This window comes from Ruditapes philippinarum, unplaced genomic scaffold, assembly GCF_026571515.1.
Source record: "Ruditapes philippinarum isolate M1 unplaced genomic scaffold, ASM2657151v2 ctg4169_1_1_1_1, whole genome shotgun sequence".
Taxonomy (NCBI): domain Eukaryota; kingdom Metazoa; phylum Mollusca; class Bivalvia; order Venerida; family Veneridae; genus Ruditapes; species Ruditapes philippinarum.
This window is the reverse complement of record NW_026855082.1, coordinates 35,063-52,197: the sequence shown is the minus strand read 5'-3', so window position 1 is coordinate 52,197 and position 17,135 is coordinate 35,063. Positions and strand designations below refer to the sequence as shown.

Here is a 17,135-nt window from a genome sequence, read left to right as displayed (position 1 = left end):
TGTAAATAAGTTAAGTGTACCATGTAATAAGAAACATATTTTACTTTAAAAAAAAAAACATTAAATTTTTAATCTTTGATTGAGTCTGGTAAATGAACTTAATAATATGGTCCATATTTCAATGTTCCAATATGTTCCATGAACAAAATATGAAAATGGTTAAAATATAATTTATCTATTTAAATCTTAAGATCATATGTAAAAGGTTTTTATCAGTTTTCGTGGAAATGATTGGATTATGAGCGATTCTTTATCCTATTTTAAGCATATGATATATTTAGAATGACTCCAATATTGGCGGCCAGGGGAGACATAATTGTTATGTGAAAAGCGTCTTTTATGCAAGGATTTGCTCCTGAGGTCTTCCTTCACAAGTAAATGTAGAAATTTGCCATTTAGACATTATTTCAATTACTAAAATGTATATATACTTGTAGATATTAAATCTATAATACTAACTACATAAGTGCCGTTTCCGTCTTTTAATTGAAATGTTGTTGTACATATTGTTTAATGTCATGGGATTTTAAAACCAATACTAACTAACGTATATATGTATTATTATGTATATAGGCAGCGTCAGCGGTAAATGTGGCTATAAATAGATTGCCCCTCTGGTTATAAAGATGATTGTCTCACAATAAAAAGACAATTAGCACGGTTGATTTGCAACGGCCGCTATGGTGTAGTGGTTAGCATATTGAGCCGGCAATCCAGAAACCCGTATTTCGAGTACCGGCTGCTGTGTGCCAATTTTTCGTACTGTTTTTACTTCTATGTGTGTGAGTGAGTGTTTGCCTGTGTGCGTCCGTGTGTAGGCAGATTTGTAAATAAACATTCGACTCTCAGGTATACTCTAGTAATATATTGTAGCTATAATACTGTATGTATCTCTACAACATCAAATATTTAATTGATTTATAGTTAGGTATGTATTGCTAAGATATCAATAAATGCAAAAGTCTAAAAGCAACTATTTGAAAATTGAAAGGAAACACTTGTTATTCTACAATGTGAAAGATTTGTTATTATTTAATGTTTTGAAGAAATTAATCCGCCTTTTCGTCAGTATAATAGGCGTTAACCAGTAATACAACATTTGAATATATATTTAATTTAATACATTTTCCTGTCGAAACAACACGTAACAAAGGGTTTGGGAACAAATGAACAAGAATTTTGTAAAAAGCTATTCAAATACATCTTAATTGTCAAATTTATCGGAACCTAATTATACACGTAACCTATTGATTAATAAAGGTTTAATATACCAGATTCAATATTCAATCAAAAAATGTTCATGTCTATAAATACACTTAACGATCATACACGTATCCATTTGTAAAAAAATCCCCCCATGGCGTGTATCAACTATTGTTGGTGTTTGTATTTATATCTTTTTAAAATTGTGATCATACATTTCTTAAAGAAATTTAATCATTGAGCACTTTGTAAATTATTTATAATAATAATATCTGTCATATTTTGCGGTTCAGATCGGAATATCCGTCCCGAGGTGACACGCCCATTGGGCGGTAACGAGGCTTGCCGAGTTACCGCCCATGGGCGGGTGACCGAGGGACGGATATTCCGATCCGAACCGCAAACATAAGTCAGATATTTTTTCTTGCATATTCTACCATATCCCATTATATTTTAAATTCTTTATCTTTATTTTCAATGAAAATTTATATCATTACAACCGTAACTACTTTCATTCAACAGCGTATGAATTACAAAATCATTCATAACGGTAAAATGACGTCATCTTTATCGTGCCATTGTACAGCACGCGACTCATCTGGAACCCCCCATGCCAGATGAAATTTCCGGCATGGGTAAAACTAACGGAAACGCCAGTCTGATATGCAAGAAAATGTATTGTGGTTTTAAATTATAATCACAGTTATATAGAAGGAAATATTTTTTATCGCCTATCGAAGTCGTCTATTTGTGCTATTATTATTTGCCATAAATTCTTTTGTATATGTGATATTTTTCTCATCTTTGTTTATTTTTCAGGTTATAGCAGTTTTTTTGTTTGTTTTTTTTTGTATTGTTAGTATTTTTGTTGTTAGTTTTTTTTTCTTTCTTTTTTCTTTTTTCTTGTGTTTTTGTAAAGGTGTATAAATACGTATACTTTTAATTAAATACAGTACTTATACAATTCTTTTGTCATTTGACTTTAGTTATATAGGTTGGTTTAGAATCTGATTCCTTTAATCAAAACTTTTATGAATCGTATTTTTGTTTAATAAGAATGATATTATAGTTACATGAATTTGTTTTAAAGTAGGAAAGATTATATAAGATTGAGAATATAATAAGTTTCAACTATCGAAATATACTAAACACATCGTAAATTTTATTCTTTTTATGTAATAATTGATCTTTTCGAAAATCTAGCTTAACACCGTTATCCGGTGAGTTACGGATTACTTATCGCTATTACACGCCATTTAGGTGACTTCCCTATAGCGATGTTTTCGAACTCGTAAGTTGTCATTCAAAATATTGTACAAAGTACGTAAGAAACCAGAATCAAACGTTCTTGCTCCGGCTTCTGTTATTATAATAGTTTTGGCTGTTGTTTTACGCTTCCGTCCGCCATCCGCTTATGTGAAAGTTTACGAACAACATTCTCATTTTAATGTGTTTTTTAACAATTCATCCACCACTGGAATAACAAAGCAACCTAGCATTTAGATGCGACTTGCGTCCTAAAGTGACATTATGATAATCAATGTGTAAATGGTCAGTTAACACGTAAATTTAAAAAAACAAAACTTTTACAATGAAAACTCAGTCAATATTCCATTGGACTAACAGAATGTTCCATATAAATAGCGTTCAACGCTCAGTACTTAAAAGGCAGTGGGGGGGCGTCATTTTATGATTTAGGTATTTTTAGTGATTTTTATATTGTATAATACACATTTTTCATAATCAATTATCACCGTACAAATAGCCAATCTTTAGAAATATATTACTAATTCAACTCAACAGAACTACAAATAATACAAGCCTATTCATTTTAAGTTTTGGTAAATTAATGCAAAAATATTTGATTTATTGTACAGATAGTAAAAAGCGTATCATATTACATATACAACATAAACAAACACTAATTCTCATATAGTTCTGTTCTGTTTATTGTTTAAAACAATTATTTTATGGCGAAGCATTCTTGTTATTCTTTGTCATTTTTATTACATGATATACTAACGCAGTATAGATGCGACTGGATGTCTGATCCGGATGTCTGGATGGATGACAATGTCGGCTCCAAATGACATCCCAAGTTAATGGCAAGATGAAAACACAGAAATGCATTTATTACATAGAAATAAAAAATATTTATTTATTCATTTTATATACTCAGTAATTCGATTACAGTGAAATATCAAATGCACGTATAAAGCCACTCAAAATAAGTTTTTCTTGCACGTGTCCAGAGGGGAAAGATGTAATATTGGGTCATGAATCCCACGGATAGTAAGTAGAAACCCTTGACGTTTCTTAACCTCTGAAATTGGCATTACAACTGCCGTATGAACACATCTGAGGGTGTTTCTAATTCAAAATCTGGTCATTTCGTGTTTGAATGTTTAATATTTCTTAAGGCGGTGCTTGGGGTGTTGACAGTAGCTTGCATTTAGCACTACAGTTTATAAACAGGCTAAATTCAACCGAGTCTGCAACATTTTCAATATTTTCATTTTGGTTTTACTTTTTTGACCAATTACATAACAAAATTAGCAAAATTGTGACTCATGACTCCTTGTGGAAACGGAAAACTAGCGAAATGCCAGTCAGTCTACCTTTGGAATATGCATTGTTTTTGTCAGAAATTTGTGACCCCCTCTTATTAAAAATCCTGGTTTCGCGCCTGAGTGACTAAAATAACTTATTATTTACATCATTCGATATAATATTATGAATCACATTATTTAAAGCATATAAAAATCAAGTATAAAGATTTCATGATATAACATATTAATGTATAACTGTTTACGACGGATATCTAAAACATTATGATTGGTTTTGCCACACGTTTAAACAATAATTTTATATAGATTCAGATACATCGGCTTTAGACAAGGGCATGAACTCTAATAATACAACAGGACACTCGCTAGTATGAGTTATTACTCCCTTAAATAGAGTGAAAGTTACATATGTTTTGAATTTTTCAAACAACATATTATTATTCATTTATTTTTTGCATACTTGACTTAATAATCAAGCTATAATGTGATATATGCATTATATTTTACACTGTTATTACGTAATATGACTTTAATATGTAAAGTACGTCATTTATATCAATTTTGTTTTCAACGAAGCAACTTTACACCCAAAAAGATATATTTTAATGTGAACAGAGAAAATAATTCATACCCAGTATATACTTTATAATAGTAGTCACGTTGAACTACATGTTGTTTTTTTTCATTTCGGAAAATAAAAATCATCTGGCGGTAAGTTTCAGCTGTTTTTAGCTTTTACGGACTTCGCCTCGGTGTTGTTATATTTTCTTCGGGTCCTTCTAGATCATTTATTTCAGCATATTATGTTGAAGATTGAATGCCGCTTAATCCGTTACTAGGGAGCGAAAGGGATGTTGCGCTCAAGAACAGATGCAATCAAACCGAGTCTGCAATTTTAATGTAATTTTGTTATTTTCATGCCTTCTGAGTGATTTCCACTTTTCCAGTAATAAAATATGCTGCCAATCATCTACCGACATGACTTTATTTTAGCATTATGCGAGTCACTATGTCATGTACTGCTAGTTCAACAGATCCATTTCACAAATGTAATGGTTAAAACTTTTAAACAGTGCAGTATCTAACAGCATTTGTTGTCCTTTTTATTCTAATATTTTAATGTCCATAACTGTATAATTTAAAAATAAACTTAACATAGTTATATTTTTAAACACTACCCTCCGTTACATAAAAATATCTAAGTTATGATTTATAATATTTATTTTAAGAAAGGTATAATATATATTTTCTAAAAATATATTTACAATCGACCGGTCATGCATCCTATTTCAGTTGTTCATTCTCATCACGCCATACAATCTATATTCAGAATATAAGATGTATATAACATACTGCATGCTTTTGATTAATTAGGTAGATATGAATAAGAAAGAAAAAGACTTAGAGAAGCCAAGAAATATAACCGATCAGCGTTATTCGGATTCTAAAAATAGGGCAATTGCTACGTACCTAAATATAGAAACTAGCGTAGTGGAAAACCATTACGCTAGTGGTTTTCCACTGCGCAATAGATAAAACAGCAGGGCATCGGGGATAGTTACCGATAGTTGTTATTTGCATTAAGTTTGTGGAAAGAGGAAGATCGACACTATATTGTACAATTATTGCAGGGAGAGAATTTGATACAGATTGATACAAGTACTACTGACTTAAATTAAGGTCAGTTCTAACTATTTATATTGTGAAACAATAATTGAATCGCTTGAAATATTTAGGTCATACGTTATATAATTGAGACTCGATGGTTTAATTCTTATTTTTGTTTTGATATAGGTTATATGTATGGTTTGCATTAAGTACATATAATAATCAAATTTAATGGTTCACTCATTCGAAATAAAGTGTTTGTTTATAAATCTAAATTTAGCGTTTTTTCATAGATTATATGATTAAAAGATAACCTATTTTCATATATTTTCATATATTCGTAATACATGTCGAAATCGCTATATCCATTCATTTCTGCGTTTCTATTTCATACAATGTATCATCAATTTCGACTGAAATGAATCAATAGATTATCGCTGACAAGACGCGTTTTAAAATATCACTCCATTTTTAAACACTCTTATTAAAACGCACTAATTACATGTATGGCGTGACGTATAATGTTAAGGTTATTTATATATTAGTGAGTCTGTTCATCACAAAACCCTCCTACGTACATGAACGAATCTTAATATATAAAATATAAATGACGTCCAATAGCTGAGTTTTCTGATAAAGTAATTGCACCATAAACACATAATAGATACTGGCTAATATTACTTGTATACAAAAACACGACGCATTACATTTATTCATCGTATTATCACTTCAAAATATTTCCACTGTGTGTTACTATTCTTAATTGTATTAATTAAATGCGTATTGCAGAGATCTTTAATGATATAATTCAAAATGTGTTACTCAAAGTTTTTATATTTTCTCTCAGATATTTCAAGCCAGTCCTATGAACAAAATATACAACTTACCCTACAAAAGAAGCAATGGAATGGAATTGTAAAAACAATTATAATTAAAATTATAAATGCTAAATTTATATCAAAAGCATTTCTCTTTATAAATATAAATATATCAGTTTAAAAAATGATTTTATGTTGCAAAATCCGTGTCTCGTGTTGAATGGAAGCAGTAAGAAAGAGTCGACTAATGATGATAATGCACGCGACATCTGCTAGGCATATTCCAGTCATTTTTACACAAGTGTGAACGACGGTTCTCAAATTATGCTGAATAAAAGAACACTTGGCAGAGGTGATATGTTTCTTTTTCAGAAATTTCTTAATTCAGAATCTGTAGTACGGGGCTAACAAAACAAATGCAATACTTTTTATTGAATATGTATTAAAACGACTCTATGTTTACATAACTTGAATTGACTAAATATATTGGCTTTTGTTCTTCCAAGAAATGAGCACCCGCAACAGGTTTCCTGTGAGCAAGCAAGTGAAGACAGGAGTGAAATTGCCTTTTCAAATGGAGCCTCGTTTCCAGCTCATGTAAATGAGTACTCCATGAACTCTGAGACTTCTTTTGTCAGAGATGGATTTTTAAACCCGCCTGAAAGAGACCCAGCTAGGCTTCCGTCTCCTCATTATGGAGTAACTGAAGCTACCGTAAGACTAACTCACCAAGCCAGACATCCGCTGTATGCTGTGTACGGTGAAAGACTTAGATCATTTGCTAGATGGACACGTACAAACCCTGATCCAGTTTGTCTTTGCAACGCAGGATTCTTCTTTACAAGTAAAGCAACCCTAGGATTATTTTAATAAAACGATAAGGAGTAGTTGACATATCATTCCTAATCATCTAAATTATAACAAATATTTTTTTCTAATAAAAACCATGTGTTTATATTTCTATATGATTTTGATATAGATACCACTGCTGTTATAAGTATTGCTGAAACCCCAATGAGGTTAATGTATCTCTCCAAAAACACGGTACTTTAAGGAATGTCTCAATCCTCAATGTGTGATTTTTCACGTGATATTTATATTTTTGCAATAACTTTATTCTATAATCAGATTACTGACAAAGTATTTCAATACAATTGGTCTTGACCATCTTTACTTAATTAAGCTTTCAATACCGATCAGATCACATAAATCACTTAATTATGTTTTATTGTATAACATATGAACACGAAGAGGTTCTTATTATTAAGAATAGATCATTCTTCAATTTATGACAATATATGCAAGATAAATGCAGGAATAATTTCATTATTCATTATTCATTTCAGATGAAGGTGATCTGGTTCGATGTTTCTTTTGTGGCATAGGCCTAAAGGACTTTACAGACAGTGATGATCCTTTGCGTGAACACGTTCGACATTCTGAAAAATGTCTGTACCTATTTGATCACCTTGGAACGGTCAGATTAGCTTCCATAAAGGTAAAATGTGAACATATCAATAGAAATAATTTCACCAACCAATACACATAGGAAAAAAGTTAGCCTACTATAAAGATATATTCTTATACAGGAAACTTAAAATAAACTGATGTTAATCATAGCTGACGTGAATATTTGTTTCGATATTCTAAATCAAGTATTTAAAGTTCAGATATTTGTCTTTTATCTCAAACAGAACAGGGGAACACGTGTGTGGTGCCTTATTGTAAGACTTGATTTACAAAATATGTTATCATTATATCAGCACAAAATCAATTATTAACTCATGGTTCTATTATAGTTTATTAAATGTTCATTCAGACAATGATTGTTTTTGTTCTAACAAAGGGCTTGTAATTTAGTCCTATTGAATACTAACCATTGTCAATTACATCTGTTACTTATATGTTATTATTTTTTTATTAAAGGCTAGTTGTCAGGATCAAGACAGACTTAAAGATAGTAAGTGTTCATTTATTTCTTTGCTTGAAGTCATGCCTACATTGTTAAACCATGTGTACCGTTAGAGGAAGGCCTCAGAATAACAGACCTTCCATAAGCTAGCTGGAACATTAACAAATATATAACGTTCCTCACGGGATTTAAACCCACTGCGGTGAGGGGCAAGTGATTTGGAGTAAGCTACCTTAACCACTCAGCCACGGACGTCCCATGAGGTCATCTTTGTCTTACTAATTTTATTCAAAATGGACATTTAAAACTAGTGTTTCAAAAACTTGTTTTGAACGTTTTATTACCATAAAGTGTGATAATATTTCTAATAGTATGACGCCTAAAAACATGTTATGCTAACTTTGACTGCTATTTTTACCATTACATTTTCTACCCCGTTGTTTGCTAACGAAGCACAGACCATTTACGCTTTCAGCTTTCAATTTTTGCACGTTTTATGTTATTCGCTACAATCCAGTTGCCCTTCAACAGCTTATAAAACTTTACCTTGTTTTGTGAAATAGTTTAACTATTTAGAACGTTTGCTACTCTTTCGTACTTGTTAGTTACAATTGACGTCGCACCAACACAGAAGATTTCCCATTTTTACTGATGGAGGAAGACCTTATATCTTCTTTGTGCATTTATTCAGGCACGAGCGGACACCTGAGTAAACTTGCTGGATAACTTCCTCACATGAAAGAAGAACCAAAAGTCTCTGACGATATTCGAACTAACAGCAATGAGGAGCAATGGCTTGAAGTCAACAACCTTAACACTCGGCAACGGCCACTCACTTTCATATAAATTTGTTGTTGCTTTTTTAGTGTATGCATCATTACAACGAGTTTTTGCAATAGAATAGAATCAAATAAACGATATACATATTAGTATATAAAAATTTAGAAACGATTGTAATAATATTGTTTCTTCGAATTAAAATGTTAACACAATTTATGTTAATCAAAAGTCGGGTTTAACACATGTCGTTTGAAACAGGAACATTAGGATGTTTTATACATGAATTCAAACCTATGAAACAATAAGTGATACTGATACTTAAGGAAAATATCACGTCTTTTTTCTAAATAAATCATTTAGTCAGGTTAAATCGAAAAAATGTTGTATACACTACATGTTTTTTGTTTTGGTTTTTTTTGTTTTTTGTTGTTGTTTTTTTTTTTTTTTTTGGTCAAATTTTGACTTTTTATGCATTATATCCTTGTAGATTCCGCTACTCGGTGTCGACATCCCGAGTATCAGTCTTATGAATCCCGTCTCTCTTCATTTACTGACTGGCCGACTCATTTGTCTCAAAAACCGGAAGATTTAGCAGATGCTGGGCTATATCATATTGGTAAAATATTTTCCCTCTCTTCAATTTGTGTCCTTGTTCGCTTTGGTGATAATGATAACTTTCACTTCCTTCAAGAAGCTCCACTGAGGTCAAAAAGCATAAATACATACAATATGATTTTAATATTATAATAGATTATGTGAAGCAGTTAAATTGACAAAAATCTGGAAATAAAGAAATTTATTCAAAAAGGAATTAAACACCGATATATTTAGTGCAATTCTTAGCCCGATTTGCATGAAAAGCGTTTCAACGCTTTTCATTACTGCGTCATTTTCACAAAATAATTGTTATCTTCAAAGATTGAGAGAGAGAGTTTTGAAAAGTTTCACACAAGTTATTGGTTTCGAAAATTTATTCCACTCCCGTCATGTCAACAAATTGCAGTGGAGGAATCTCTTTAACATATTTTTTCTTTATCATATTAACGAAAGGCATGCCGTGTGTTATAAGTAATCATGTTCTTGAATTGCTTGTAATTACATGGTATTACGTTAAATGATAATATGTATGTGGCATTAACAGAAACTTGTTTAATAGATATAAGTATGTGTATACATATATATTATTTAAGCCTTATCTTATCATTTTGACCGACACTTCAGGATCAGAATCGGAACAACTGTACGAAAGTGTGATCACTGTTTTCGATAAGTGTTTTCGAGAAGTTCTATCCTCGTTGCATCAAGGATTCAGTATTTAAGAGAACAGGGATACGTCGAACAAGCCAGTTATAACATCTGGGTAATGTTGTATATCTAAATTGTAGTACTTAATTTGTTCTTAAATTTCTATTTTCTATGCTTTTATTTTTTGTAGCTAACTATTTTATATGTACGTAAATTACAATTTGAATAAACATCACAAATATCTCTTTTCATTCTCTATTTGTTGACATCAACAGGTGTTGAAGATCTTGTACGATGTTTTAGTTGTGATGGAGGGTTGAAGCGATGGGATGCTGAGGACGTCCCGTGGACTGAGCATTGTCGTTGGTTCCCAACATGCCCATATGCAAGAGAAATAAAAGGCGAGGACTTTATAGCTCTAGTCCTAGCTTCTTCAGCGTATAATCAGGAGGTCCGTGTATGGTTTTGTTACTATTTAAAGTGCTTTAGAGGGTTAATCATTTTCTACATCAGGTTTATTGTTTCTCAAAGATCATAAGCTTTATTTCTTTATAGTGATTCGAAAAAAATGTATCATTTATAACCATAAATTTTAGATATGAATAACTTTTGGTGCTTTCTTTCTGTGGTTATAATGCCACTTTAGCGCCTCTAGGTTAATGTGTTAAGATGTTTACATTTTAGGAACCAACATATAACGAAGAAAGTCTTGGTAGTGATGACCTGCAAGGAGCAATGAATCAGATGACACTTAGAGATCCTGTATTAAGAGCTGCGCTAGAGGAACACAAAACCACGTGTCTAGAAATGGGATATGACATTGCTGACGTAAATGAAGCTGTAGATGATTTAAGGAATATGGGTAAGTTTGTTAGATTAATTATATAGTGATAAGGTTTTGCACATTGAATTATATGCATGGGGATCACAGAATAATGTGTTAAGATAGCATATGTTTGTGAATGCTTTAAACAATATAGATAAAGTTTTATAACATTTAAATCATTTAATTTTACTTTGTAGTACGAAAATGTTTTTTTTTGTGTACCTCTTGAATTTAAAGAATGCAAACACAAGTAATATTTAATTATATAATTATATTAAATAGTCAGGAATATACTTTATAATATAACTTTGTCCACACACATTCGTTACTTGTAATAAATCTTAAACACCAATACTCTTATTGCGAAGAGATGACATTCAAACTTAACAGAAGTATGCATGACATTAAGGCACTAGTTTAACAAGCTTCAAGAGAAGAAAGGTTATAATTTTATTCCCTAAACTAAATCAAAATACTCACAATTTACAATGTAATAGCTTAATTGGAGACGCTATATACAAAATAACATGATGTTGGAAGGTAAGAATACTGTAGACGATTGATGCAGGTATATGAATTGTTCTTGACGAATTAAAACTTTCAAATTAATATACATGTATGTCTATTATATACATGTATATTCAGGTACATCAAAAGAGTAGAGTTATTAGCCCCTTATAATAATTTATGTCAAGTGTTAGGCAATCATAAACATGAGAATATTGTAAATTATAAATGAGTATGATTATTACGGAATATAAGCTTACATGCGATTCCTTCATAACATTTATATGTATAAATTGTATTTGACGTGTCAATTATTCTTAAAAAAATCGTTGAAATCGTTCTAACTGCTATTTGTTACGCTTTGTATATCATTCAATCTTTATGTATCCTTTTCATCAAAATTAATTCGTTTTAAATCCCAGGAACTATTACACCGACTATTGAAGAGTTAATTGACATGGTAGAGGTTGTTAAAGAAAGAAAACAAAGTAAGGAGATAGCTCGCCAATTGGAGAATCGTCATCAAGGTATGAATTAGTTAACCAAGAACGGATTTTTTCTCCTTTTTACATTACTTTATGGATACAATCATAATACTTTCTGTTCGTATGTCATCATTTATCAGTACTTTTATTATAAGACTAAATATATCAATTGAAAAATGTAGCATAATTATTTATAATAGAAACACTTTAAGTTACAATATTTTATGTATATTGTCATTTTTTACACTTCGAGTATTGAATTCTTTAAATGTTGAACACTCCAAATATTGAACACCACGTTTATTGAACTCTTCAAATGTTGAATATTTCAGAAACTCCTCTTGAAGAAAACCAACGTCTTAAAGGTTTTGTCACCTGCATGACATGTGGTAAAAACGATGTTAACTGTTTATTCCTCCCGTGCACTCATCACAGAGTATGCATGGAATGCGCTACACTATTCACTCAGTGTCCTGTGTGTGACAGACATATTCGACAGAAGATAAGGACATACTTAGTGTAAGACAAACACTGTGTCAGAACAATTTCTAGGGTAATACAAGTACTGTGTCAGAACAAGTTCTAGTGTAAGACAAATACTGTGTTACAATAATTCCCACTGTAATTTAGATTTGAAGTGCATTAAACAGTCTAGAAATTTCACTAACAGCTTGTTGGCATATCATGAAATGTAAACTATCTTCGGCTGCAATATATGATTGCTGTATATTAAAGTAATGTATTTCTAAGATATCAATAAATGCAAAAGACTGAAAGCCATTTATTGAATATTGAAAGAAAACACAATCATGTTCTTATACAATGTGAACGATTTGTTATTATATTGAAGATATTAATCCGCCTTGTCGGCAGTATAATAACCAGTAATACAAAATTTGAATAGATATTTGATTTAATACATTTTCCAGTCGAAACAACACTTAACAAATAGTTTAGAGACGAATTCACAAGAATTTGTAAATAGCTTGTCAAATTTTAAAGTGACTAAAGCTTGAGTACCAAATCTATCGAAAGTTAACTTTTGATTAATTATAGATAATCTACCAGATTGAATATTTAATCAAACAATGCCCATGTTTTTAAATGCACTAAACAACCATACACGTATCAAATTGTAAAATTCATTCCCCTATAGCATGTATCATATATTGTTTGTGTGTGAATTTAGATATATGTTTTAAAACTTATATAATGTTTTTATTTATTTATTTATTTATTTATTTATTAAAGTCTCATCAATATACATTCATAAAAGTTACAAACAATATATATATATATATATATATATATATATATATATATATATATATATATATATATATATATATATATATATATATATATATATATATATATATATATATATATATATATATATACAGTCATAATAAAAAGTATATTGCCACTCCACAGTGGAGTTATAAGAGACTGTACAAACATCATATAAACATTATATGAAATCATTTGAAAGGAACACAACAATAAATGATAAAAACTAAATGAACTAAAGGAATAGGCTAAATGAATTTATACAAATTAATAATAATAAAAAAATAATAAATAAATAAAAAAAAAAACATAAATAAATAAATAAAAAATAAACGCATAAGCGAAGACACATTAGAATCAGTTTAAGTAGGAAAAGTATATGCAATTATACATACAATCTAATAAAGAAGGATTATTTACAAATTAAAACAAATTAAAGAAATTTAATCATTGAGCACTTTGTAAAATATTCATGTTTTAAATTATAATCACAGTTAATCACACAGAGGTGTTTTGTGTGTGTGTTTGTTTTTTTCTTGTTTTGTTTATTGTGAAGGTGTATAAATACGTATACTTTTAATTAAAAGGAGTACTTATACTGTCCTTTTGTCATTTGACTCCAGTTATATAGGTTGGTTTACAATCTGATTCCTTTAATCAAAACATTTATGAATCGTATTTTTGTTAAATATATGAATTTGTTTTAAAGTAGGAAAGAATATGTAAGATTGAGTGTATAATATAGAGCTTCCACTATCGAAATATACTAAACACATCGAAAAAAATATTCTTTTTACGTAATAATTGACCTTTTCGAAAATCTAGCTTAACAGCGTTATCCGGTCAGTTACGAATTACTTATCGCTATTACACGCCATTTAGATGACTTCCCCAGAGCGATGTTTTCGAACTCTTTTCAAAATATTGTACAAAATACGCTTCGGCCTCTGTTATTATAATAGTTTTAGCTGTAGTTTTACGCATCCATCCGCCATCTGCTTATTTGAAAATTTACGAACATCATTCATCTAAATGTGTTATTTCTTTCAATAAGCAACCCAATGCATATGTTAACAGTTTATCATCCATTGGAATAAAAAACAAACCCAAAATATAAATGTGACATGCTTCTTAAAGTGACATTATGCTACTCCAAGTGTAAATGGTCAGTAAATAGGTATAAATAAGGTAAAATACTTGATGTTTTGCCATGATTGTGTTCAATTCCATATTTTACTATGCAAACTCACTCAGTAATCTATTGGACCAACAAATGTTCTAGAATATTGGTCGGTTACGCTCAGTATTTACATGTACATGTAAAAAGCAGGGGGAAGTCATTTTATGATTTAGGTATTTTTGGAATTTTATTTTATTGTATAAAACACATTTTCATCATCAATTATCACCGTACTTATTAGCAAATCTTTAGAAATATATTACTCAATAAATCAATTCAACTCAACTGGACTACAAATAATGCGAGCATAACGTCATTAAATTTTGGTAAAATGATGCAAAGCCATTTGATTTATTGTACAGTAAGTGAAAAGCGTATTATATTACATAAGCAACATAAACAAACACTGAGTCCCATATGGTTCTGTTTATTGTTTTAAACAATTATCTGATGGCGAGGCATTCTTGTTATTTTTATTATATAATATACTAACGAAGTAGATGCGTCTGTATGATTGATTACAATGTCGGCTCCAAATGGCATCCCAAGTTAACGGCAAGATAAAAAACATGGAAATACATTTATTATAGAAGAAAAAGAAGAAAAACATATTTATTCCTTTTATATACTCAGTAATTCGATTACAATAAAATATCAAATGCACGTATAAAGCCACTCAAAATGAGTCTTTTGTGCACGGGCCCAGAGGGGACAGATGGAATATTAAGTCATGAACCCGACGGATTTGGCTAGTAAGTAGAAACCCTTGACGTTTCTTAACCTCTGAAATTGGCATGACGACTGCCGTATGAAAACATCTGCAGATGTTTCTAAATTAAAATCTTGGTCATTTCTGGTTAAATGCTGAATTTTTCATAAGGCAGTGCTCCGGGGTGTTGACAGTAGCTTGCATTAAGCAATACTGTCTATAAACAGGCTAAATCAAATCGAGCCTGCAACATTTTCAATTTTTCCATTTTTGTTTTACTTTTTTGACCACTTACATATTAACAAATTAGCAAAGTTTTGACTCATGACTCCTTACTAGCGAAATGCCAGTCTATCTTAGGAATATGCATCGTTTTTGTCAGAAATTTGTGACCCCCTCTTATAAAATAATTCTGGTTCGCGCCTGAGAGACTATAATAACATAGTGTTACATTATACAACACAGTTAATAAAATATTATGAATCACATTATTTAAAGCATATACAAGAATCAAGCATTAAGATATCATGATATCACATATAAATGTTTAACTGTTTACGACGGATATCTATAATATTAAAATAGAGAAAAACAGAATCCCTAAAGAAAGCCCAATACGGCAAAATTGTAAATGTTGCAGGCTCGGTTTGATTGAGCCTGTTCATGGACGGTACTGGAAAGTGCAAGTTTACAGTCCACGCCCCTAGCACAGCCTTAAGCAGAATTCAACATTTAAACACGAAAATGGTGAAATTTTGAATTTAGTAACATCCGCAGATGTGTTCATACGGCGGTTATCATGGAACCTTCAATGTGATACAGTAGTGCCATTCCATGAAAAGCGGCGACTGGTTTTGCCCAACGGATAAACAATAAAATCTTATAAATCCAGGCAAGGGCATGAACTCTAACAATACAACAGTGCACTTGCTAGTATGAGTAATTACTCCCTTAGATAGAGTAAAAGTTACATATGTTTTGAATTTTTCAAACAACATAATTTTATTATTATTTTCATTTTTTGCATACTTGACTTAATAATCAAGTCGTTATGTAATATATATTATATTAATATACATATATATTACAACACTGTTATAGCTTTATATGACTTAAATATGTAAAGCCAATCATTTATAAAAATTTAGTTTTCAACACCAAACAATATATTTATATTTATGTGACCAGAGAAAATAAAGCATATACTTTATAATAGTAGTCGCGTCAAACTACATATTTTTATTTCGGAAAAAAAGTTGGTAAAACTTATCTAATGATCTTAAAGAGGACAATCTACAAAGATTCTGAATTTATGTGCACAGAAGTGGCATTGAAAATTGTACATTTGATTTGAAGCAAAGCACCAAAGGTGCTATGGGACTGAGCAGGTAAGTGTGGTCCTAAACTATAGAAACATTGACTGTTTAAACCCTACATTTCTCAAACTATACATGTACAGTACTTCAAAGTGAGATTTGAAAGTGATATAATATTATGTTCGTGAAGTTAGCAGCCTAGCAGTCTTGCAGCTTGAAGTTGGCAGCCTTAAGAAAACTTAGAATAGAACAAACATGAAAACAGTCGGAAATACATTAGTAGCACTTCTTTAAATCATTCTACACCTTTTTTCAATATCGTGATCTTTTTAAGATGTTGAACTTTATCTTAACATAATTATTTTCATTCTGACGCTTCGAAATGTGTGAAGTAAGCAGCCTAGCAGGATAGTACAAACACGAAAACCGTCGGTAATGAATCGGTTGCACATACTTAGACAATTCAACGTCTTATTTCAGTATCGCGATCTTTATTTTTTTTAAATATTGAACTTTGTTCTTTTGTGTGTGTGGTTTTTTTTTTTGACGCTTTGAAATTTGTGAAGTTAGCAGCCTGGCAGCCTGGCAGCCTGGCAGCCTAGCAGCCTAAAGAAAACTAAGGATTATACAAACATGAAAACGTCGGAAATGAATCGGTAGCACATACTTAGACCATTTCACGTCTTATT

General features: G+C 30.8%; 2 protein-coding genes across 8 annotated transcripts; both read left to right on the top strand.

Moving 5' to 3' along the window:
- The first annotated feature begins 5,290 nt into the window (after nucleotides 1-5,290).
- On the top strand, nucleotides 5,291-11,993 carry LOC132742044 (baculoviral IAP repeat-containing protein 7-A-like). 7 transcript variants are annotated; one of them, XM_060730322.1, is made up of 10 exons: nucleotides 5,304-5,450; nucleotides 6,226-6,293; nucleotides 6,703-7,040; nucleotides 7,543-7,694; nucleotides 8,123-8,156; nucleotides 9,376-9,504; nucleotides 10,110-10,248; nucleotides 10,409-10,584; nucleotides 10,818-10,995; nucleotides 11,889-11,993. In XM_060730322.1, the coding sequence occupies exons 2-7, from the start codon at nucleotides 6,244-6,246 to the stop codon at nucleotides 10,205-10,207; spliced, it is 801 nt and encodes a 266-aa protein (XP_060586305.1). In that variant the 5' UTR covers nucleotides 5,304-5,450; nucleotides 6,226-6,243; the 3' UTR covers nucleotides 10,208-10,248; nucleotides 10,409-10,584; nucleotides 10,818-10,995; nucleotides 11,889-11,993. The 7 variants fall into 7 exon arrangements, with proteins under 7 accessions (XP_060586307.1, XP_060586310.1, XP_060586311.1 ...); XM_060730326.1 differs by lacking the exon at nucleotides 6,226-6,293 and adding an exon at nucleotides 6,427-6,548 and having other exon boundaries at nucleotides 5,306-5,450; XM_060730324.1 differs by lacking the exon at nucleotides 6,226-6,293 and having other exon boundaries at nucleotides 5,291-5,450.
- On the top strand, nucleotides 10,252-12,474 carry LOC132742045 (baculoviral IAP repeat-containing protein 7-like). Its single transcript, XM_060730330.1, has 5 exons — nucleotides 10,252-10,256; nucleotides 10,437-10,584; nucleotides 10,818-10,995; nucleotides 11,889-11,993; nucleotides 12,284-12,474. Exons 1-5 carry the CDS (start codon nucleotides 10,252-10,254, stop codon nucleotides 12,472-12,474), a joined length of 627 nt encoding a protein of 208 aa, XP_060586313.1.
- The last annotated feature ends 4,661 nt before the right edge of the window (nucleotides 12,475-17,135 follow it).